This window comes from Bos indicus x Bos taurus, chromosome 22 (genome assembly GCF_003369695.1).
Source record: "Bos indicus x Bos taurus breed Angus x Brahman F1 hybrid chromosome 22, Bos_hybrid_MaternalHap_v2.0, whole genome shotgun sequence".
NCBI lineage: Eukaryota > Metazoa > Chordata > Mammalia > Artiodactyla > Bovidae > Bos > Bos indicus x Bos taurus.
In genome coordinates this window covers 10,605,074-10,627,484 of record NC_040097.1, presented here as the reverse complement: position 1 = coordinate 10,627,484, position 22,411 = coordinate 10,605,074, and the positions used below count along the sequence as shown (strand labels likewise).

General features: G+C 59.3%; 1 protein-coding gene across 4 annotated transcripts in view; it reads right to left on the bottom strand.

The window, feature by feature from the left end:
* The window catches only part of SEMA3F (semaphorin 3F), a 37,754-nt gene that overhangs the window by 4,910 nt on the left and 10,433 nt on the right, over positions 1–22,411 (bottom strand). For 3 of the 4 annotated variants that reach the window (XM_027522541.1, XM_027522542.1, XM_027522540.1), the window contains 11 exons: positions 19,219–19,376; positions 5,625–5,785; positions 5,462–5,524; positions 5,220–5,339; positions 4,406–4,498; positions 2,679–2,772; positions 1,214–1,333; positions 852–991; positions 617–731; positions 396–465; positions 86–230 (listed from right to left, as the gene is read on the bottom strand). In XM_027522541.1, the coding sequence (XP_027378342.1) occupies positions 86–230; positions 396–465; positions 617–731; positions 852–991; positions 1,214–1,333; positions 2,679–2,772; positions 4,406–4,498; positions 5,220–5,339; positions 5,462–5,524; positions 5,625–5,785; positions 19,219–19,330 (1,233 nt within the window). In that variant the 5' untranslated portion in view covers positions 19,331–19,376. The remainder of the gene's footprint in view (positions 1–85; positions 231–395; positions 466–616; positions 732–851; positions 992–1,213; positions 1,334–2,678; positions 2,773–4,405; positions 4,499–5,219; positions 5,340–5,461; positions 5,525–5,624; positions 5,786–19,218; positions 19,377–22,411) is intronic. The other variant, XM_027522543.1, reaches the window with a different exon arrangement.

The window sequence follows — 22,411 nt, the reverse complement described above, 5'->3', positions numbered from 1 at the left end:
GGGCCCACGTCTGCAAAGGGCCTGACCCAGCAGAGGTCTCGTAGAAAGAGAGGAAGGGGAAAGGCAGGCTGAGCGTGGTCCTCACCGTGCCGGGCCGTGGGTAGGGCATCTTTCCTGAGAAGGGCATCCACTGGTAGTTGGGGCCCTCCTTGTGGGCAAAGGGCCCATTGAAGACCATGCGGATGTCAGCCATGGAGTAGACACACACGGCAGAGCCTCGGAACACAGAGCTGCGGGCAGGGCAGGCTGCTGCTGTGGGTGGGGCAGACCCTTGGCCCAGGGCCCCTCCCCAGCCTGCTTTCGCCCACAGCTCCCCACCAGGATGGGGTCCTCCACAAGTCATAGCCCCTCAAACTGCCACCCGCTGCTACTGCTGGCCCTGGCCTTAGCCTCACCCCGAGGAGGTGAAGACAGCGTAGATGACTGGGTTCCTCACATCCTGGGTCTGCTGGACAAACACATCCTCTGGGGATAGAAAGAGAGGGGGCTGGGAGTGTACCCTGGCCAGGAGCCCCAGAGCCCTGCCCACTCCAGGGAGGGGGCACACCAAGCTTTCCTGACTACCCATCTGGCCGCCCTCCCCTGCAGTGGCCACTGGCCCCGCCCAGGTGCTCACGGAGCTCGTCGAAGTGGGTCTCGATGCCATCCTCGCCTGGCACAGAGCAGACCAGCCTTGCCTTCAGGAATGTGCTCCACTTGTTGACCAGGCAGCAGTGGCCGCCGTCATCATTCTGGTGGGGGTGGGCAGGAGCTGAGTCAGATCAGCTCGCTCACCCCCAAGACCCCGCCAAAGCCCGGCTGACAAGAGCCAGGACTGGGCCTGGGCAGGGGGCAGCAAAGGGGCTTCGTACCAGGCAGATCCGCCCAATGCGGGCGTACACGGCAGGGCTCTGCGGCGCCTCTATGGACCGCTCACGGAAGAAGAAGTAGAGCTTGTCATCGTTGCGCTCGGCACTGTCAGGGATGAGCTCGGCGTGGATGAAAGAAGGGTCTGCGGGCGGGCAGGAGTCAGCAGGCAGGGCCCTCCTCAGACAAGGTTTCTTGCCCAGGTCAGGTGCAGGAACACCCCCAACTCTTCCCTTAACCCGGGATAAGAAACCACCCTTGCCCTAGCCAGTCAAGGGCCCCCAGATTTTCCATGAGTGTTGCCTTAGGGTCTCCGTGCAGCACCCCAGACATGCTGCCCGCTAGAGCTGTTGCAGGCTGTTCTCACCATTGAGCCACCGAGAGTTGTACTGATCCGTGCGCATGGCCGTCTGCTTGCCAAGGGTGCGGAAGATGGCTGCGTCCGTGCCCATGAAGTCGATGTACACGCCTGCATAGAGCTCCTCATCTGCAGGTGGGCCAGTGAGTCAGGGGGACAGTGCACAGCTCAGGTGACCTCCGGGGCAGGGGCCCATCTCCCCCGCTCAGGTTCTCCCAGGCAGTTGTACCACCAGTGGGGCGCTGGGGACTGTTTTGACGACTGGTTCTCGGAAGACTGGGATTGGTCGCAGTTGACTCTGATAAGCAGCCAGAGCCAATATCTATGGTGTAAATGCTCCCACTATGGCTGATTTCAAGCCATTACCCTGAATCACCGAGCAGAGTGGGGAAGAGCTGCTCAAACCAGTGGATAGTATTTCTCACGGATATTCACAGAAGATGTAAATAATCTCAAGAGTATAGATAATAATAAAACGTAGTAAAATAATTAGGAAGTAATGAGTTTGGAGTATCTTTACAAACTTTGTCTTTACAGTAATTTAACTGTAAGCTTATATAATTGACTTTTTAATAATATCTGTGTTTAATAGCTGGCCCACAAAATACCTGAACATTTAACAGAAAATCTGAAGTGCGCTGGCTCCAGCACACCATTCCAAGGGTGCTCCTCTAAGGTCCTCCCAGCAGGTCTGGTCTTCCCCCATCGGACTCCCTGGTCTGGATCCTGCCATCCAGCTAGGAGACCTTCTTCCCAAGATGGGGGAAGATAAAGCCCACCCACTGCCTTTCCCAGGCTTGGAGGTGGCACACTGCCCAGCAGCTGCTGAGAGGCAGACTTGCTGGGCAGCCGGAAAACAGGCTGAGTGCAGGGACCTGGGTCAGCATGGGGCTTGCCCGACCTGGGGGTAGGGGCCTGCAGCTGCTCCTGAGGCCCCAGGCAGGACTCCTTCTCAGAGAACCTTCTCCCAACTCCCCCAGACACCTGGCCAGACCAGAAACCAACTCTCCCAGTCAGTCTCTGGGCCAACACCCTCCATTGGTGCTGCCTTGTGGGCCTCTCCTGGTCTCCCAGACAATCTAAGGCACACTCTGGGACCAGCCCTCATACAGGCCTCAGTGCAGACCCCACTTGTCTTTTCCCAGGGAGGCTGCAGTCTGGAGGGCTCTGATCTTCACATGGACCCCAATGTGGATTTCAGGGTAGAATCTGGCCCCCTGAGCCTATCCCCACCCCACCCCCCATCCAAGGGGCTGGATGGAGACTCATGCCACCTCGTCTCTGCCCCTCAGCTACTGGGGTCTGGTCTGTACCCTTCCCCTTTCCAAGAGAGGCCACACTGCGGGGGACGGGTTTCAGACATGGCAATCTCACAGTCTCTTCCCTGGGATAAGTGCTGGAGCCATGCTCCCTGCTCCAGAGGCAGAGGTCACACCTTTTGGCCACAGAACTGGGGTGGGGTGAGGGCACTCACTGATGAGGGCTGAGGCTGTGTCCAGCTTGGGGTCGTAGGGACACTTGCCCTTCCCTGACTCGAGCTTCTCAGGCTCCAGGTAGAAGACGTAATCCTGCAGGGCAGAGAGGGGCGCAGCGTCGTCCAGGCTGTCCCACAGCCAGGGAAGGTGAGGTCCACCAGGCTCCCAGGGTGACAGTGAGCCCCCAGGGGAACCCTGAAGCCACCCTGCTTCCCTTCCCAGATCTCACTGGGTTTTAACTCCATCTGGCCAGGTGTCCCAGGGCACGGCCATGCTGTGGGTTCCCAAGAAGTTGCTTCCTGGTCCAGGTCTCAGATAAGACCTGGACATCACAGGTCTCAGAGGACTCTGGTTTGAGGACCATGAGAGGGGCATGAGGTGGGCTTATGGGGGCTTCAGCCCCTCCATGCCAACTGGTTCAGGAAGACTCTGCCCAGGGCCCCCCAGTGGGCCACAGAGGCACACCTCTCTGAGCTGTGGCTGCCAGTCTCAGGCCACAGAAGGGCTGCCGACCTGACCAGGGCAGGGGGACTGGCCAAGGGCCTGGGGTCCTGCCCTTTGCCGTCAGGTCCTGCCAGGCCCGAGGGCTCTGAGGTTATTGTGCTGCTGGGTTTTGCGCCCTACCTGTGGTCCTTGGGACAAACTAATAGAGCAGGGCCTTTTCCCTGCCCCTCAGCAGAGCCCCCAGCCCCACACATCTCTGTGGGGAGCTGGGAGTTGAGGGGTCTAGCCTGGACCACGTGGAATTCACAAAGCCCCCCAGACCTCCCAGCCCATCCCTGCAGATGCTAGGAGGCAGGCTGGTAGAGGCACTGGGACCAGGACAAGCTCACGAGGTTAAGGGAGGGAGAAGAGACAGGCAAGAGGCAGGAAGAAGGCGCAGCAGGGGGCAGGGATGGTGATGGGAAGGTGCACACAGGCCTGCTTCCAGTTCCACTCTGCACACACACGGGGCTGCACACAAAGCTCGGCACGCGCCACAGCCAACACACGGAACCCATTGTTCACACCCTGGGAGCGCACACACACAGTCTGAGCGGTCCCACCTTTCAGCACTCCCTGCCACAGACACACCAGCTCAAGTGACCACTTGCTCTGTCACTCACCGGCAGCCTCTGCCCCCCTGCCCGCCCCTGCCCAGCCCCGGCCCCCCCCAGCCCCGGCCCCCAGTGCCCCCTCCCTCCAGTGCCCCCCAGCCCAGCCTTGTCCCAGGTCAAGCCTAGTAGAAACACAGTTCTGCCCCTTCCACCCCGGACATGGGGGTATGCAGGACACCTGCATTAATGCACGACCAGGGAGGCCTGGGGCACGAACCCCTGAGAGCTACGTCAGGCTGAACATACGCGCCATATTCCCGCACTGGGTGCTGAGTAAGGTGTGGGCTGGAGAGTGCCCTACGCGTGCCCACGCGTATGTTGGTATGTGCTCACACATGTCTACACACGTGTTCTGAGGGTGGAGGGATGGCTGTCCCCAGGGCTCCTGTTTTCCCCAACTGGTGACTTCATGATTTCTCGTCACACTGAGGCTGACACGAGTCCAACTGGGAATGCCTTCAGAGCCTGAGGGCACTGCAGGGAAAGGGGTGGGAGGGGGCACACAGGTAGACAGAAAACCCTGGGGAGGCTGGCCTGGGGTGCGGGTTCCTGGCTGGAAGGTCAGGCCCGGGGTGAGTTCGGTGCTGAGGCAGTACTGGCTGGCAAGGGCCTGGAGGGATGAGGCCCACCTGGCGTGGGGCTGTGGGCGTCGGGTAGAGGGCGCCATCGGTGGCTCTGCTGCCTCGGCCTCTGACCACCTGCATCTGGGTCCAGGGAGTGGCCTGAGAAGACGAGGAACATGGGTTAGAGCCAGGGGTGGCAGGGGCTGGGGGAGCGGGCTTGGGCTGCCAGCCTCTCACACCACACATGCCAGGGACACACACAGGCGCACCTGGGCCCCCTGAGCTCACACATGGCTCATCGCCGTGAGGACATGTCCACACAGCTGGGGCACGCCTGCACACACCCATGCCCCTTCAGTCCAGTCGCTCTCACACACACTCTACAAGGTCACACCAGCTCACACGCATGCCCACATGGAAATGGAGTGGGGTAGAAGCGGGCAGGTGGGCGGGCAGAGCTGAGGAAGGGGCAGCTCTCCCCCAGGCCGTGCGGCAGAAGCTGACCCAGGCATCCAGCCTCCTAATGCTGAGGCCCCCGCCAGGCCCTCTGGGTTGGCTGCAGGGGGCACCGTCCACAGGCAAAGCCAAGAGAACTGCTGCCGGGTATGGAGTGAGTGCTTACTACACGCCAGGTACAGTGCTAAGTGCTCTGAGAGCATCAGCTCACTGCCGCCTCCTCACACCGACCTGTGAGAAAGGCAGCTATAAGTCCCGTTTTCAGGTGCGGAAACGGAGGCTCTGAGAGGTGGAAGAAGTCACTCACCCACGGCCACAGGGCCAGGAGGTGGCAGGGCTGGGGCTCAGGCCCGTGCTCCCGTCAGAACCCTGGAAGGCAGCTCCTAGTGGGGGCGGCATCGGGCCGGGGCGGGGCGGGGCTTACCTCCGCGCGGCGGCCACGGTTTACATAGGCGCACACGGGGTTGTAGGCTCCGGTGCCACACACGTACAGGTGTGTTCGGTTCCAGGGCTGGATGAGCCTGACGAAGTTCCCGCACTCACCCTGGGGCCGGAGGGAAAGCCAAGGAGATGCCCCAGATGCCTGCCAGGCCCCATGCCTTCCTGGGGTCCCCGTGCCCCCTGCCCTCCCCACCCCAGCCTACCCGTGGACCCCACTGCACTCACGTTGCCATCCTTGCCTGAGAGCACGCACTCTTCAATGCGCTGTGGGGTGGCTGCCCAGTGGATCTGCCAGAGAGGGGGATCAGAGGGCCTGCCGGCAGGGGCCCCGCACCCTGGGGCTCACGTCCCCCAGCATCCCCCGCCCCACATCTGGCCTGGCCCTTACAATGAGGGGCTCGCGGTTGATGTCATGCAGGTCCAGGGACAGCACGTAGTCCTTGCTGCCCACATACATGCGGTCGTGGTCCTCGTCCTTGAACAGGATTCGGTAGTCGCTTGTGTTGAGAAGGAAGTTGAAGAAGTGGGCGGTGCCTGTGGCCTTAAGCTCTGTGGGCGGAGGGTAGGGCAGCAGTGGGCACCTGGAGGCCAGCCAGCATCCCCTCGACAGAGGCAGTAACCCCGCCCCACAGTCCTCTTAGCCCTCTGCTTCCCCTGCAGAGCCTTCTTGGTAACCTCTTGAGTTCCTGACATTCTCGGAGGAGAAAATGGGACGACGGGTGGGCAAGCCAGGGAAGGGGCCACACCCAAAGCTGGGGCCCTGATTCATCAGCAGCCCAGCCAGTCTCCAGGTCCCAATGAAAGCACAGTGGGCGCAGGCCAGGGTGCGTGATGGCATCAAAGACTCTGCTCAGGTGGGGGTTAATGCTCCCACGCTCAGGGTGGGGCCAGCTTCCCACAGGGGCCTAAAAGGGTTAATGAGCAGGGGGGTGGGGGTGGGGGCAGGTGCATCAAGGGAAGCCCGAAGACGCTGGCACAGAGCCGGGGCACCCAGTCCTCACCCCAGCTGCCAACAAGGCAGGGGGCAAAGCGGGCACACACAAGGTCCCCACCGTGTCAGAAGCAGGTTAGCCAGGACACCGGAAAGCCTTGCTGGAAGCAAACTGCCCAAGATATCTTGGGCTTCCCCCAGACCCCATGGGGTTGCTGATGGTGGAACCCTCAGGCCACTTCCTGGAACTAGCCAGGAAGTCCTTCCCAGGAAAGAGGCCTGCCCTCTAGAGCTACAGCACCCCCAGGGGCTGGGAGCAGTGTCCATCTGACTCATCAGTTTCCCTTCCATGTGGCCCACTGACCCACAGGCTGCTGGGGGAAAGCCGTCCTTTCTGAGGATGAAAGACAGGAGGGAACTTAGCTAGTGACACGCCAATGACAGAGGATTCCAGGAAACTTGGGAACCTTCCTCCTCTGGGAGAGGGAGTTCCGAGGGGTCCCTGTGGCAGGCCCCTCCTCCACCCACCCCCAGCTATTTTCAGCTCCACCAGAGAGGAGTTGATTGTAACCAGGGTGATGGATATTCACCAGCACAGGAGACTTGAGCTGGCGGCACACAGAACCAACAGTATGCATGTATGCACCCAGCCCAGGTATACACACCTGTACATATCGGTCCTACGCCACATGAGGCACCCAAGGGAGATCAAACATGTGCAATCTCCCTGCCCCACAGCTGGTGACCCATTTCACAGGTGGGGCACTCGAGGGAGAGACCTGGAGAGGGGGAACAGCTGGGATCTGAGGTCCTCCTCAAGGTGGAACCAGCAGGGGGCTCTCTCCCATTAGCCCAGGCTGCCTTCTACTAGGGGCAGTTGTCTCTGACTGGCCTGGCTGACCCTGACCCCCCGCTGTGCTCTGGAGAGCTGGGAAGGGGGCTGGAGAGGCTGAGCCTGAGAGCAGCTCTGAATGGGAGCTTCAGGATGTGCTGAGATGGGCGTGTGAGGCGGGCCAGGAGCCAGGGGACTCCCACAGCAGACCCGGAGGCCACGTCCGAGGCCGTGCCCTGCCCAGCCCTGACTATGGCAACAAAAGAATACAGGTGATGACCTTGGCCCACCGCTGGGACGCAGGGACGCCAAGGGATCAAAGGGCCGATCCCTGCCTGGCTTCGGCCTCGTTGGCGGTGCCTCTGAAGTCCTGGGCAGGGCAGCCTGGGCACCTGTCCTGCACCTGTTGTTGGGCCACTCGGAGTCCCCCGCCTGGCCACCCAGCCATCGTGACAACAGGAAAGTAAACACTCCCTCACCCCCAGGGCCAGGAAGTGGCCAGAGAGGAAGTGGGGCTGCCAGCGGAGCCCCCCCAGGCTGGGACAGCCCGCCAGGGGTTATTTATACCCTGGCTGGGGGCATGGCCTTGACAGTGCCCTTACCCGTCCTGCTGGGCTAGGGGGCATTTGGGGGGCAACAGAGGGAAGGGAGGCGAGGCTCAAGTGGGCACCTTCAGACACAGAGATCTAGGGTTGGGGGGAATTTCAAATATCTAGCCCCAGGGATACAACCGGCTATAATCCCTACATCCCTGCCCAGCCCCATGGGCCCCTATAATCTGAGCCCTCCCACTCTACAGTGCCAGGACCCCTCAAGTTTTCCAAATCCCCCTCTCAAGTTCAAAGTGCTGCGAGGACAGAGGAGAGGGCCATTCAGCAGTGAGGAAACAGACCTACAGGAGGAGCAGGAGGCTCGGTGACCTGACCCTCCCTCACTCCCTCCGGGTCCCCACCCTGTGGGTAGAGATGGGAATGGAGGGAATCATCCCTTGTCTTAGTCATCCCGTGTCTATCATGAGCAAAGCCCTGTGCTCACAGCATCCAGTTTACAGATGACAGGCAGAGCAGGAAAGTGACACATCGGAGTGCGCAGAGCGCAGGATTCCCGCCCAGGTCCATGGCCTTTTGGACCGAAGGAGGGGGCAGCTCTGGCAGAGCCCATCCTGGTGGTGGTGGTGGGGACTGCCTGCCAGGAGGGCCAGGGCCGGAAGGTGACTCGTCCTCCACTTACAGGGCACATGACTCAGGACCCTCGGGACCCCTCCCAGTGGCCACGGGATATGGCGTCAATGGCTCTGTTGTCACAGGATGTGATGTTTTGGTCACTGTGGAAACAGGCAGGTGTGGGGAACCCCCATAAGGCTGTATAGAGTAGGGAAGGGGTGGGACAGGGGTCAGGAATCTTTGGCCCTGCCATGGGCTCCTGGCATGGGCTTCAGGAGCCCAGTTGGGGTCACTGAGTGCTCATTTCCTGCAAACCAGATTGTAGTAAAGAATTACAACAAGGGTCCCTGTGACAGCCCTGCAGCCCCAGCTCCAGACAGGAAGACTGAGGCCCAGGGGAGAGTGGTGCTCACCTTAGGTCACCAGGCAAGGACTGAAACTAGTATCCTGTCCCCACCTCCCCTCTGCCACAGGGTGAAAGAACAGGGGGTCTTCACTCCTCCAAGAAGTGCGGCTGAAGGCAGGTGGTGGCTGAGTAGTCCTGGGCATCCTGCTCTGACACCTGCAGCGTCAGCAGGCCTACAGCCTAGGGCTGCCAGCTCCAGTGAGGGGCAGGGACTTGGGCCCAGGGCACTTGGGGGCCTAAGCAGGCATGGGTGTGCGAGGAGGAGCTGACATGGACCCAGGCTGCTCACGTCCTCAGGCCAGTCCCCACCTCTGCTCCACTTGTTCCAGGCCCAGCTCTGATAGCAGGAGTGTCACCCCCCTGCCGCAACCCCAGGAAAATACAGACGGAGGGGCCAGGGCACAACCAGCCCAATCCAAGGCTCTGCGGGTGCCAGGGATTCAAGTCTGGATGAGCTCTCATTTTGGGGAGAGAGGGTGGTGTGCCTGGGTGATGCTCCAGGGACGAGCTCCCCACCCCCAGGCCCTCTTGCAGGCTGGGCACAGGCTGGGTGGGGTAACATCCGGGAAGGCTTTTCCCGTCATCGGGAAGGAAGAGCCTTTTCTGGCATCGGCCACCTCATTTCCGCAGCCGTTCCCAGCCTTGACAGTCTCCCATGGCCATTAGACACTTGGGGTCCTGGCCCAGAACGGCCTGGCAAAGGTCCATGGGCAGGAACTTTCTCAGCATAGAGGAGCCTAATCCTGGGGGGTCTCTGTTTCCTCCTCTCTGGGAAGCACTTGATGCCTCACTTGAAAGGAGGAGGTGGGCGAGGATAGTGCTGAGGGGGCGTGTCTGCAGCCCTCACCCGCAGACCCCGAGTGGGCGGCCCCCGACCCCTGCTGCCCGTCTCTAGGACACCAGGTCTGTCGCCAGTGAGGCAGGGGCTGCTGCAAGAGGGGGGTCTTGGAGCAGAGATGGGTACCCCGCCCCCTTGGTTACAGCCCTACAAAGCAGCAGGCCTTGACTGACAGTGTCACCTCCGGGGCTGTGCATGGGTACTGCGAGCTGATGGACAGGTCCTGGCAGCCCAGCCCTGACCTCTGACTTCATGTGGGCTGGGGCAGCCCTAATTCCTAAGATGAAGAGAAATGAGGCAGAGGGTGAGGGGCAGGGGTGTGCCAGGGTCTCTGTTAGGTCTCTATCCTCCAGTCCTTCTGAGGAGGGAAACCAAGATGGAAAAGGAGATGGGGGCAGGAGCAGAAGGGGAAGGGTCCCTCCTGGACACCCTCGTGGGCGCTGGGCAGGGGTGGCCCCCAGCCCCTTCATCACTCCCCCAAGCTGTGAGGGGCCCCAGAGGAAGGCCTAGGGGCTGGGCTGGCCCCCTGGCTCTCAGCCTAATCCTCTTTTAATGAGCGGCCAGCCGGAAGGCCTCAGCCCCTGGCCGCAGCCTTGCAACCCCGGAGCTCCAGCCAGGCTGAGCAGGGGGCAGGGCAGCCCTAAAGCCTTTGCAGGCATCTTTCTCCCTGCTCAGCACCCCACCTCCCACACACCTCAGTGCCAGGGTCCCGGCATCTGCAGGGATACACCGGGGTGACATGTGCCTTGTGCTAATCCTCTCCTAGGCACGTACCATTTATTCAGGTCCAGGTCCCACATGGGGCTGAGCAGGGGAGGCCATCACCTTTGATTCAGGGGCTGATTCCCCCAGTCCCTTCCCTCCGCCACCCCTCGGGATGTTCTAGATGGGAACCCCTAGAAGCCAGACCTAGGGGTTTGCCTAGGGCTTAATCTGTCTGCTTCCTGGGATGGGGGGCAGACTCTAGGTTCCTCTGGCCCCAAGCCCATCAAACTCTTCCCTCTCCAGTCCCATCTCTGCATCAGGCTGTCCAGAGCGGAGACCCACAGGCCTCCCTAGGAGCCATCCATACTCGCCCCTCTTCCCCCTAGGCAGGTGAGCCAGGTCGGTGCCAGCAAAACCAATTACAGCAGCTCTCACCCAATTAGCAACTAATTATGGCCTCGTAGTCCATTCAACATAATTAACATGTAAATGACTCCGCGTGTTTATATTCAATAACAGCTCTGATTGAATTTAATTTAAAAGTCTGAACTGGGGACCCTGTTACCGTATTTTACCACTTAGAGCTGCCACTTCCTGGGAATGTCAGCTTCTCCAGGGGAGAGGGACCCAAGGCCAGAGTGGACAGCGGAGGGACAGGCACCAAGACAGTGGCCGAGAGGGTGGAGATGGTTGTAGTCTCTGGCTCCCTGACATGCCTATCCCAGGGATATGGGGAGGTGGTAAGATCAGACCTTGATGGGACCCTCAGGATAGGAAATCCTCTGGAACAAGGGGCCCCTTCTCAAGAGCTACTGTAAACACTGCAGCTGTTCAGTAAACACCAAGCTGGAGCAGCCCAGCTGGGCTAAACTCTGCTGCGGGCTCCCCTCCCATTTTAGGGGCAAAGGGCTGGAGGCTGGGGCCCGGCAGGCCCAGGCATGCTGTTCCCACGCCCGTTCCGCCCCAGCGCCCACCTGCCCCGCCCAGGAGAAGACAGGCTGGGGGCACAGCTCATCCCGACCCAGGAAAAACCAGCAGGTGGGAAGCGGCAGCAAGGTCACCCTCTGGCACACACAGGAGGAGAGCAGAGGTTGGCCCTACACCTCTCCCCAAGAAGGATGTCCAATGACTTTCAATCATTGTGTCCTAGCTGGTAGGGGGCCCTCCATCCAGGTGCCTCCATTGAACCCTGCCCAGCCCCAGGCCCACATGATGCCTGATTGTTCTAGGTCTGGGCTGGTGGCTCCAGCGGCCAGGACATCCTACCTGGACCCGAATGGTGTGCCTAGGAGGACACCTTTGGCAATCTGTGGGCCAGGCAAAGTTCAGAGCTCTAGCCCAGCCTGGAAAAGACACAGTGTGGTCAAGGAGGCAGGCTTGAAGGAGCAGGGTAGCCCCCAAGCCTGGGGTGGGAGGAGAGGGCCTGAGCCAGGCAAGCAGCTCACACTGGAATGTGCCCCCAAGAAGTGGGAAGTGAGTGGGAAGAGGGGCGGGTCCTGAGGGGAGGGTGTTACCCATCCCTTTCTCAGGTGGGGAGAGTGGATCAGAGCCTCCAGTTCCGCAGGCCTGGGGGCCCACCCCTCCTCCCACATTCCAGACCTGGCCCGGAAGCCCCTCACTCCTTACTCCACCTCCTCCTCCCCTCTGTGACTGCAAAAGACAACAAACTCTCCATGGCTCATTTACTCTGATAAATCAACCAGACGGACAGGCCAGGATAGGACCAACAGGCTGGTGGGTGTCAGGACCCTCCCCCTGCCCTGGGCCCCGCCCCCATCTCTACCCTCTTCAGACTCCTGGAGTCCGTCCCTGCAGGCCCATTCACCCACCCAGAGGTTCCCAGGGTATCCCAGACCGTCTTAGCTCCCTCCCCAGTATTCAGGTGGGGAAACTGAGGCATAATCACACAGGCAGCTGTGTGCTCAGGGTCAGCCCTGGGGCATATGGTGGGGCTGTGTCAGGAGTCCAGCAGGACTCAGCTGGTCACCAGTCCAGAAAGGCAGCGAGTACTCTACACAGGCCTGGTGCTGGGACTTGGAGAGTGCTGAGCAAAATGACAGCATGGGCAGCCTTGGGTAGAGGAGCCCGGAGTGCCACCCATTCTATCCCGGATGCCGCAGGAGCCCATGAGGCCCCCGCATTCTAGCAGCTGCTCTGCAGTTATAGTGTAAGACTGACAGGAGCCACCCACGCGGGCTGACCAGCAGGTCCACACGGTGGACTCTGCTCCTGGAAGGAAATGAGGGCATCAGCATGGAGCCCTAAATGGGAAGAAACAAGGTTCTTGGCCGGGTGCAGAGACCTGAGAGGAAAGAGCATGTCCGGGTAGGAAGCCAAGCAGGGTTCATGGTGGTGACGGAGGAGATGGAGGCAAGAGGGGACCAGGGGGCAGGAAGGAAGGAAGACTGGGGGGAGGGGAGTGGAGCCAAGGCCTTTTGCCCCAAAGGCCTCCTGGTCCCTGGAGGGGCTGTTACTTTGGGACTGTCCCTGCCCTGCAGAGATGCAGCAGATGGGCAATACTTGCCGGCAGTCCCAGTAGGAACAGCACAAGTCAGCCTAGCTGGGCCTCCCGCGGCCACCGGCCGGCCTCCTGGAACCTAGGCCAGCAGCCACCGCCCAGACCCCATTCTTTGCTGGGTCAGGATCAGTGATCAGGGTCTGGAGCCCAGGAGGCCTCCACCCTCTCCCTGGGGCTGCTCGGCAAGCTGGGGGGGCGGGGGCCTGCAGGCCTGCCAAGCTCAGGCACCCACGTGAGCTGGGCTTTGGATTCAGATCGGAGCCTTCTGGCATCCAGGCCTCTGGCAAAGGCCCTCTTGCTATTTCTAAGAAAAATGCAGCAGGAATCTTCTCTGCTTCTCCAAAGCTCCAAGGGCTCTCTTGAGGCGGGGCTCAGATTCCCAGGACAGCGCCAGGTCAGGCCAAGCACACACACTCTCGGCCCAGTTGTATAGATGCCCAAGTGAGCAGTCCAAGTCTGGTCACCCCGAGCACAAGCTGTAGGAGCCAGAACAGTGCTCAGATTGGGGGTGGGGATGGGGAGGTCACTGCAGCTGATCATGGGCACCATGATCATGGGCACAAACCAGACTGTGGCACCCGTCTCTGGAGAGACCCCCCCAGGGCATCCCCTCCCCAAATGCACTGTCTTTCCCCAAGTATGTATGTGGTACCTCTGCCATGAAAGAAAGAGCTTAAAAACCAAACCCAAAAAGGAGAAAACACAAACTTTATATCCTACCACCGAGAGCAAGCCCTATCCAGCATCTTGCCCTTTCCCCAAGTGCTGCACCACACACACCGCCTCTGCTTCTGTTCTTCCAGAAATCTCCCTTCCCCGGGTGGAGATACAGCTTCCTCCAAAATGCCTGTCCAGATGCTCACGGCAGAAGTCCTCCTCCTCCTGACCCCACTCCACCCACAGGGCTCAGGGCATCTTTTGCAGCCTTTTCCAGACACCGTCTGCTTCACCACAGGGTAGAAATCTACAGGGAGAGGTGAGGCGGTGCAGACTCCTTGGGCATCCCCAGGACTAGCCCTCACCCGTCTGCTAACCTCAGAGTAGCTCCTAGTTTCTGAGACTTCCTTTCACCAGAGCCACAACGGTGTACACAAAGTTAATACTCAAAACACAATGAGGTCAGCATCATTTTTTATCCCCATTTTACAGATGAGGCAACAGGACACAGAGGGACTTCACTATGTAAGGTCTACCCACGGCCAGGATGCAAGCTGGGCAGTTTGAGACTTCTGGATGCTGCTTCCACGGGACCACTGCCATCCTCACCTTACATGGAGAAACCAGGGGTGGGAAAGCTTAGGCTACCCGTCTGAGATCACACAGCTGAGAAGGTAGGAAGGGGTCTGTCTGCCTTCCAGGCCAGCCCTCTCAACCAGCACAGCATCACCTCTGCATTCTACCAAATGTAAGTGCCCTGCTCTGCCTGACCTGGGGGAGGAGATGGAGGTCTCCCAGTTGTCAGGGAGACCCGCAGCTTTGGAGACATCCCTCTGGATCCCCCACCACCTCTGGAGGGGTCACGGGGTTGGAGGTGCGCATACACAGCAGACAGCCAGGAGCCCACTCTGAGGCCGCTGCCTCCCAAGCCACAGGGTAAAAGATGCCTTTATGAGCCAGGATGAGATTTTTATCTTGGTGGTTTCTCTTTAAATTCTTTACGATTACGAAGCAGCGGGGGCTGCCAAGGAACATGATTTACTCCTTGAGCATGCACCAGCTCCTCACTCCGTGCCAAGAGAAGCTGGAGCCAGGGAGGGAGGGGCAGGCGTCGTGCCAGGCACCCAGAGACAAGGCCTGTGCTGCGGAGGCCCAGCCAGCGGCGGTCCCATCTGAAGCTTGGCGGGACCTGGAAGGACCACAGCTGAGGCCCTCGGCCCTGGCCTGGCTGACCCCGGCGGGGCCTCGGGCAGGTTCTCAGCAAGCACAAGGACCTGCCCCGCTCTCTCTGACGGAGATCCATGGCCAGCTGAGGGGCAGCCAACCAGCCCCCCAGGACCTCCCAACTCCCCAAGTGGCCACTTTGAAGGTCCATCTCAGGAGAGGGGGTAGCTCCCATTTCCAGGAAAACTGAGGTCCCAGATGCAGGGATCTGGGCTCAAGTTCGTGCTTTGGGTCTTCCTTCCTCCCTTGTCTGGCTCATCCTGGAATACTTAGCCCTCCCCAATTTGTGATCGCCAAGTTTCACTGTAATTGTCAAAGCCATCTACCCAGCTTTCTGGTGCCACCCCTGGCCTCCAAGCTCCTTCTCACCCTTCCCTTTCAATCTCAAGCTCTAAGCCTGCTTGGCTGGCCAGGGAGCCCCTATGGGGCAAGGGAGGGTCCTTAAGCTCCCCAGGCCTGCCCCCACCCCTGCTCAGTCAGGGCAGCTAAGATGAGGCTTGCTAGAGACACTTCCACTTCAGTCCGTATTCACCCCATACTCACTCTCCCTTGGGTGAAGTAAACGGACTGTGACCCTTCCTAACCTCCAATCTCCTCATTTCCTAATAAGGAGGCCTGGTGACTCTCGTTCAGCCACACACAAATGATGTAAGTGGTGGCCCTGTTCTGGGCCATTTACCCCAAAGACTCAGAGGCTGGGCTGATGTGGGCTGGGGGTGGTGACCAGCACCCACCTGTTCACCTGCCACCTACAGAATGTCCTTCCCACCAGGCAAGCCAGATACGCCCAGTCTGAGAAGGCTGAACCCCAGGGCTGCTCTGGATGTCAGAGCTCTTTCCTCTCCTGGACTCTGTTTTTCCTTCTCTGAAGGGAGACAGCTTCCCAGGGGACTCTGATCAGTGGAGGGGCTGGGGTGGCGGACAGCTGGATTCATAGGAAAGGAGCAAACCCAGATGCTGTTTCTCCAGTGGGAAAGAGCACAAGAAGCCTGCCCAGTGCGAACCCAGTGCTTTCCTTGGGAAGTAAGCCTGGACAGGCTACGGGCGGCACTGCAGGGTCCTCGAGGCTTAGCCTGAGCTCGTGGGAGATGGCTGGGCCTGCCTCCCCAGCCTGCCCTCCAGCCTCAGTCTTGGGACAGGCTCGGGCATCAGGCGGAGCCACGTTCCATCTGAGTCTGGCTCCTGAGTGACCGGGGAAAGCCTCTGGGTCTGATTCCTCACAGGAAACCCAGGCAGCCCTCCTCCCCAGGTCTTGGTGGGACTACCACTTGGTTATCATCACGGGTACCTACTGTTATTTCTATTATTTTCATCTTTCCTGACCTCCCCTGGCAAGGTGACCTTCCACTCCATCTCCCGACTCCTGCCTCAGTTTCTCAGTAGCCTGGCCACCTCAGGTCATCACAAGACCCCTTTCCCTCTCTAAACACCTCTTGACCTCAAGTCCTGGCCAAAGCCAGCCCAGGCAGGAGCTGTGTCTTGTGGGGGTGGCTTCCTGGGAAAAAGTAAACATTCCCTAGGCTGAACAAAGGAGCTGGCAGGACCTTCACACCTCCCTCTGCAGTGGGAGGTGATACCTCAGGGCTTGGACAATCTCAGGGTGGGGGAAGGAGGGTATTTTTTCCTGCCAGACTTGGCCAGTGACTCTGGGGTTAAGAGGACTCCAGGCCCAGGCAAGGATGGATGGAAGAAAGAAGGTCCTGCTGGCCAGGTCACTAGTTCTAAGCATCCATGAGCACTCAAAGAATGCCTCTCCTGCTCCGGAAAGCCTTCCCCACTTGACCCTCATTTCTGCATGACCCTGGCTGTGCTTCTGGTGGGACAGGACAGGAGATGGGCCATTGGAGTCCTCCTGCTTCAACTGGGCCCCTTCTTACACCCTCTCCAGGCTTTTGGCCTGGCTGGGGTGCCCAGGCTGATGGGCAGGCAGCAAGCCCAAGCCTGGCCCAGTTCCTGCCTTTGTTCCTTTATCTGTCCTGGGCAGCGTGGCCCCCCTCACACCAGCAGCACCTCTGGCTTATTAGAGGGTCTGGGCTGATTGGGCTGGAACTAGCATCTCCCAACTGCCCAAGGAGGGGAGGGGATGTGCCTAGGCCAAATTCCCGAGGCCTGGTAGGCCAGCTGCTTTCACCTATCCACAGATGGAGAAGCTGAGGCACGGAGCCGCCGTGACCATCAGGGCTCCTAACAGCAGCCCTCTCTGCGCCCCTTGGGTATATGCAGCAGGAGGCTGTCCCCCCACCCTTAGACACAGCCAGGCCAGGACCCCCAGGTTCCGTAGTTGTCAGTCTCCATTCTTACTCCACAAATGCTCACTGAGGGCCTACCCACCACTGAGGGCCGCGCCATAGGTATGTCCTGGCTGAGACCATCCAACATGACAGGGGAGAAGGGTGCCTGGGGCCTGGTGCACAGTAAGTGCTGGGCTCCCAGGAGGCATGGGCCAACTGGGTGTCCACTGCCTTTTAAGCCACTTTGTCTGGGAGCGCCCCACCCTGTTCACTGCACAGTCCCAAGTACTCAGCACAGGGCCTGGCGCATGGCAGGGACTCAAGTATCTACTAAACTAAGTGGCATCCACGCATAAAAGTAGGACAGGAGATCACGTGGGAGACAGAAAGGTCATTCAGGACAGAGAAACCTGCGTGTGCAAAGGCACAGAGGCCCAGGGATGGGGTGGCCCCAGGCAGCCTCCAGCCCCGCCCCAGGCTCCACAAGTCAGCGCCACAGGCTGGCTGCCAGCGAGCTGGGCTTTTAGTCAGTGCGGGTGTCGGCTTCAGAGCTAATTGAGAGGGAATCGACCTGACCGATGTGAGCGTCAGGCGTCGGCAAGACCAGGACACCAGGGTTCTATTTCTGGCCTTGCCTCTGCCTCCTGCCTGACCTTGGCCCTGCCCTCATCTGAGCCTCAGTTTCTCTCTCTGGAAAACAGGAACAAAATCTTTTGTCCCTTTGCCCCTGCAGGTCCAAGAAGGTTTAAAAGGAGCGTCCAGAGACCCTCCCTCTGTCTCGTTCCTTTACTTCCTCTCATAGGTCTCCGAGATGATGACAAATACCCAGAGTGGATGTCTGGGCTCCAGGATTCCAAAGGTCTGGAAACCAAGTCATCCTCCCAGCTCCTGTTGGGTGGGGGTAGGGGGGTGCTCTATTCTCCCTGCCAGCACCCTGGGTTGGGAAGGGAATAAGAGGAGGATGGGACCCCTTCAATATTTATTAATATGCTCTGAGAACTTCCACCAGGGAATGGTAGCAGTATCAGTGGAATGAATATCTCACCTTCCCAGGCCTAGGAGAGGGGTTGTTTTTTACGACCCAGAACGATCGACTCTTTTGCCCATTTCTCGGGCCCTGCGTACGACTCCTCCCTCCCTAGGCACACTCTCAGAAATTCACTCCCCACTCCCCCCATCAAGTTGCAGGAATGATATGGGGGCCAAGAGAGGGGTTCTTCTAGGGGACATGGGAACATGGTGAGGAGGGGCTGGGCCTCATCAAGCCTGAGGAAGGAAAGGCTGGCCCAGCCACTCACCCTAGCAAGTATATCTGGAAATCTAGTCAGCCAGGGCTGAGTTGGCCCCCCCAGGACAGGCAGCTGAATAAAGTCACTCTGGTCAGAGGAGGGCCAAGGCTAAAAACTCAGCAGTGACCCCGGGTCCCCCAGGCACAGTCGCTATGTCTTTTCTCAGGCCAAGGGCAGACTCTTTAGATCACGTCTTTGAGTTAGTGGCTAGTGAGCGAGCCACTGGTATGTCTGAGGATGTGGGCCACGTGTATTCACCGGCCTAGCTGGTTAGCTGTAAAGGCGATGGAGCTGGACCAGTGTCTCACTCTGCACACCCCAACTCATCATTAAAAGCCTCCACTGTGTGTGCGTGCTAAGTTGCTTCAGTCGTGTCCAACTCTTTGAGACCCTATGGACTGTAGCCCGCCATGCTCCTTGGTCCATGGGATTCTCCAGACAAGAATACTGGAGTGGGTTGCCATGCCCTCCTCCAGGGGATCTTCCCAACCCAGGGATCAAACTCACATCTCCTGCGGTTCCTGCATTGCAGGTGGATTCTTTATGGCTGAACCAACCAGGGAAGCCCAAAAATCTTCCGGTGATTTCAGGCAAAGTGCTCACTGGGGATCTCGGGCCTGTCATAACAGCACATGTTCCCCCTGAACTCACCAGGGGCCCTAGACTCCTCCAGTCACAGCACAAGAGCCCCCTCCCCAATTCCTAGAAGCCCCTCCCACCTAGAGACCCCTAGGATGGTTACTCAAGCACATCACACCCCAGAGGAGCAGGTCCTGTTCCTCTAGCTTTTGGAGGCCTCAATGTCTGTCCGACTGTCTGATCGATCAGGCAGGGCAGGACCAGTGGCAGGGAAGGGCTTCTGCAAGCACAAGTCTGAAAGATGTGACACCTCTGTCTCCCCCAGTCATCGCATGGACAGACACCCTGCAGACTTGAGCCCAGAGACCATACATTCTGGCTCTAGAAGCAGCCCAGACTCAGGACCCTTCTCTAAATGTCTAAGTAGTCCAGTCTCTAGCTTTTCCCAGCAAGTCACCACCTCCCCCAACCCCTACAAACCACCCCGTGTGACCCATGTGGCTGTACAATTTGTTCTTTCTTGCTTTGACCTCTCCCTCTCTCTCCTTTGCAACAGGACAACATGCTCTGGACAGGGGGATGCCAGGGAACTGCAAGGAAGCCTCTTACCTTTATATGAGAGCCGGATCCGGGGCATGGCTGGGAGGTAGTCCTGGCTGGGGGCGGCTGGCCAGGCCCCAGTGAGCAGGGAAGCCCAGAGGAGGAGACCAGCGACAGGCATTGTGGAAGGGGCCTAGGGCCCAGGAGTCAGGCAGCTGTCTATACACCTGCGAGGAGGAACAAGATTGAAATATGTGAGGCAGAGCAAGGTATCCTGTCCGACCAACATTTTCTTGTGTAATTCTGTCAAAGGGACCTCAGTTTCCCTACCTGAACAACTACGGTGATAGGTACCTCTGTGCTCACACCCTCAGCCTGGGGCCATGAATACCATAATGTGAAAATCTCATATACTTTCCTGTCCCTAACAATGGGTCTGAAGACCAAGCAACCGGGTGCAGCCTAGGGTCAACAGGGCTAACAGGGGCCAGCGGACCTTTCCAAACCCTTCCCGAACCACAGCTCCCAGACTTCCGTTCACAGGACTCAGCTCAAGGAGGTGATCTTACATCCTTCTCCAGTTTCCATGCATCCACCCCCCAACCAAATGGGCTGTTCCTTCCTCTCCCACTTCAGGGAATGGGGGAAGAGATGGGTCCAGTCCTGCAGGCTCCAGCCAAATCTCTCCTCTCAGTAAAGGGAAACCTGAGCCTGATGATTTGAGTTGGGAGCAGGAGAGAGCGGAGGATAAGTGAGAAACACATAGATGGCCTAGAGAGAGAGACAGCAGCCAGAACAGGAAAGGCAAAGAACAGCAGGGTCTACTTCTATTGAAATCACAGCAGGAGGGATCCAGGTCAGACATACAGAAGGACTTCCTGCCCACGAAACTTCCAGCTCTGCCTACAGAGACCAAAGAAGGGGAGCTAGGGTGGCCAGCAGGCCAGGGGCAGGGTCTGAGCCAGCCTCAGTGTCCCCGGCAGAGCTCTGATACAAACCTCCAGCAGGCCCAAGTTTCCACACAATGTTTTTCAAATATTGTCTCCCCAGGCAGGCTGGCTGTTGGGTAAACGCAGCCCAGCACCAGTTGTCAGAACATATTGCTCCCTCCCGGCGAAAATCAGCGCCAACTTCCCAACACCCCCCCACCCAGATGCACTGTGGGTGGGGGCAACAATGACAATGTGAGCCCCACCCCCCAGAACTGCCAGGTCTACTTCCTTCTCCCATGGGAGACAGGGACCCTAGGCCCATTTCTAGGACTCTGGGGTGGGGAGGGGAGGGTGAGGGGTATTGTGATCTGTTAATCCCCTGCCCTGGCTGGCATCCACTGAGGCAAGGCTCCACATCAGGACTGTCCAGTCCCACTCGACAGACCCTGATGTCCTCCCGGGACCCACCTCCCCTGAGCCCTTGCCTCTCCTGCCAAGCAAACCACTGGTGATTCCTCGGACAGGAAGTGCAGCTTCAAGTGGCCTGCCCATTCCCCATGTGGTGCTCTCTGTGGACACACCCCCTCCGGGGTGCCTGCAGTACCTCTCAGGTTCCATCAAAACCTCCCATTACAGGTGCTAGGGAGGCTAGCTGAGGGAGGGGAGAATCAGAACCAGCCGTGCCCCCTGTCCGCTGGGGCACAAAGCTGGAGCTGACTGAAGAACAGGCCCTGATTGCGGGGGGTGGGGGGGTGGGAGAAAGGGCTGTGCAGTTACTGGCACCCTCGGGTGCACCTGGGAGGCCCCTCTAACAGCTGTGGATACACACATCCAAGCTTGCATGCCTGCACTAGTCCTTACAAGCATATATATACATATATATATATATGTTTGTTCAAGAACTCGACCTGCTAGTGGGGTGGGGCTCAGGAAGTGGGGAGACGCTGCTCTAGCTCTCTCTCGGGAGGGCTAGATGCAGGCTGAGTCCCTTGGAGAGCTTTGATCCGAGGTATCAGGGGGCTGGGGTGACTCGCCTCCCCTCCTCCCTGTGACCTCATTTCTCCTACATCCATTTTCATGGTGACAAGGTCAGGGTCACCAAGGACAGTGTTGGAGTCCCCCCACGGAGTCCAGGAACCTGGAGGGCTCTGCTCCACTGGGCCCCTACAGGGACCTCCCACAATGCTTTGGCCTTTTAAAGGGGTGAACCGGGGATGTTCAAATCTGTTGGGGCCTCAGGCTCAAGTCTAGGCCCCCCTCTTTGGCAGCTTGGGGGATGGAGGAGAGGAGGAGAAGGAAGGAGGAGGAGGACAGAGATAGGGATGGGGCAGGCATTTCCACAGTTGCTTCTCCCCTGCCAGCCCCTGGATGCATTCCACTCAGCCCCAGTCCCAGAGCAGCCCCTGGAGCAGTCGGGTCCAGCCCAGATGGGTGGACAGAGAAGGAACAGCCGCCGCCACCTGGGAGCCCACCAGGAGGAGAGCAGAGAAGGAAGGAAAGAAGGCTGGCGGGAGGGAGCAAGGGAGGGAGGCAGGCGGGAGGGAGGAGGAGAAAGGGAGGAGAGAGGGAGGGACGGAGGAGAGACGCTGGAACAAAGAACCGAGGAGCTGGGGCTGGCAAGGGGCGCAGGGAGGGGCGGCCAGACGAGGGGGTCCGGAGGCACCTGGGGGCGGGGCAGGGGGCTGGGAGGTCACATTGTCCAGCCTGATCCAGACTTCTTGGGATTGGAGGGGTGGGGGGCGCGGGTAGGGGGGTGGAGAGCCTGCTTCAGGGAAGGAAGGTTGGCTCCTGCGAGCTGAGAACTGGATGGAAATGCTGCGGGGGGGGACATGATGGAAAAATTATTAACAGCACCCTACCCCTCATCTAGCTCCTCCGACACCCCCTCCAGCAGGCCAGAGCTTCTTTCCGACTCCTTGGCTTCCCCCTCCCCCAACACCCTATGGACCAGGAACCAGAGACACCCCAGCACAGCTGGTGTTGAAAACCCCTCTTTCATGGTCAGAGTTTCCCAGTCAAGGTCACCTGGGCTTGGCTCCATCTTCCCCCTCAAGGTGTGCCTAGAGCAGCAGGGGGCTGAGGCTAGGTTCCCTCCTCTCCCCAACCCCCGCACTTCCGGGCCTGGCTCCTTCAGAACTGAGGGGCAGCAGCAGGGGGAAGCATGCCCAGTGTCCTCACTCTCCAGGACACCTTACCCCAAGGGTCCGGGCACACTCCCTGTGCAGCCTGGGAAAAGGCTCCATCTCCATTCAACCCCCGGGACTGGCATGAACCTACCAACCTCTGGGTGCAGTTTCTCTGTCTCTGCAATTAGAACAGGGGCTTCTGGG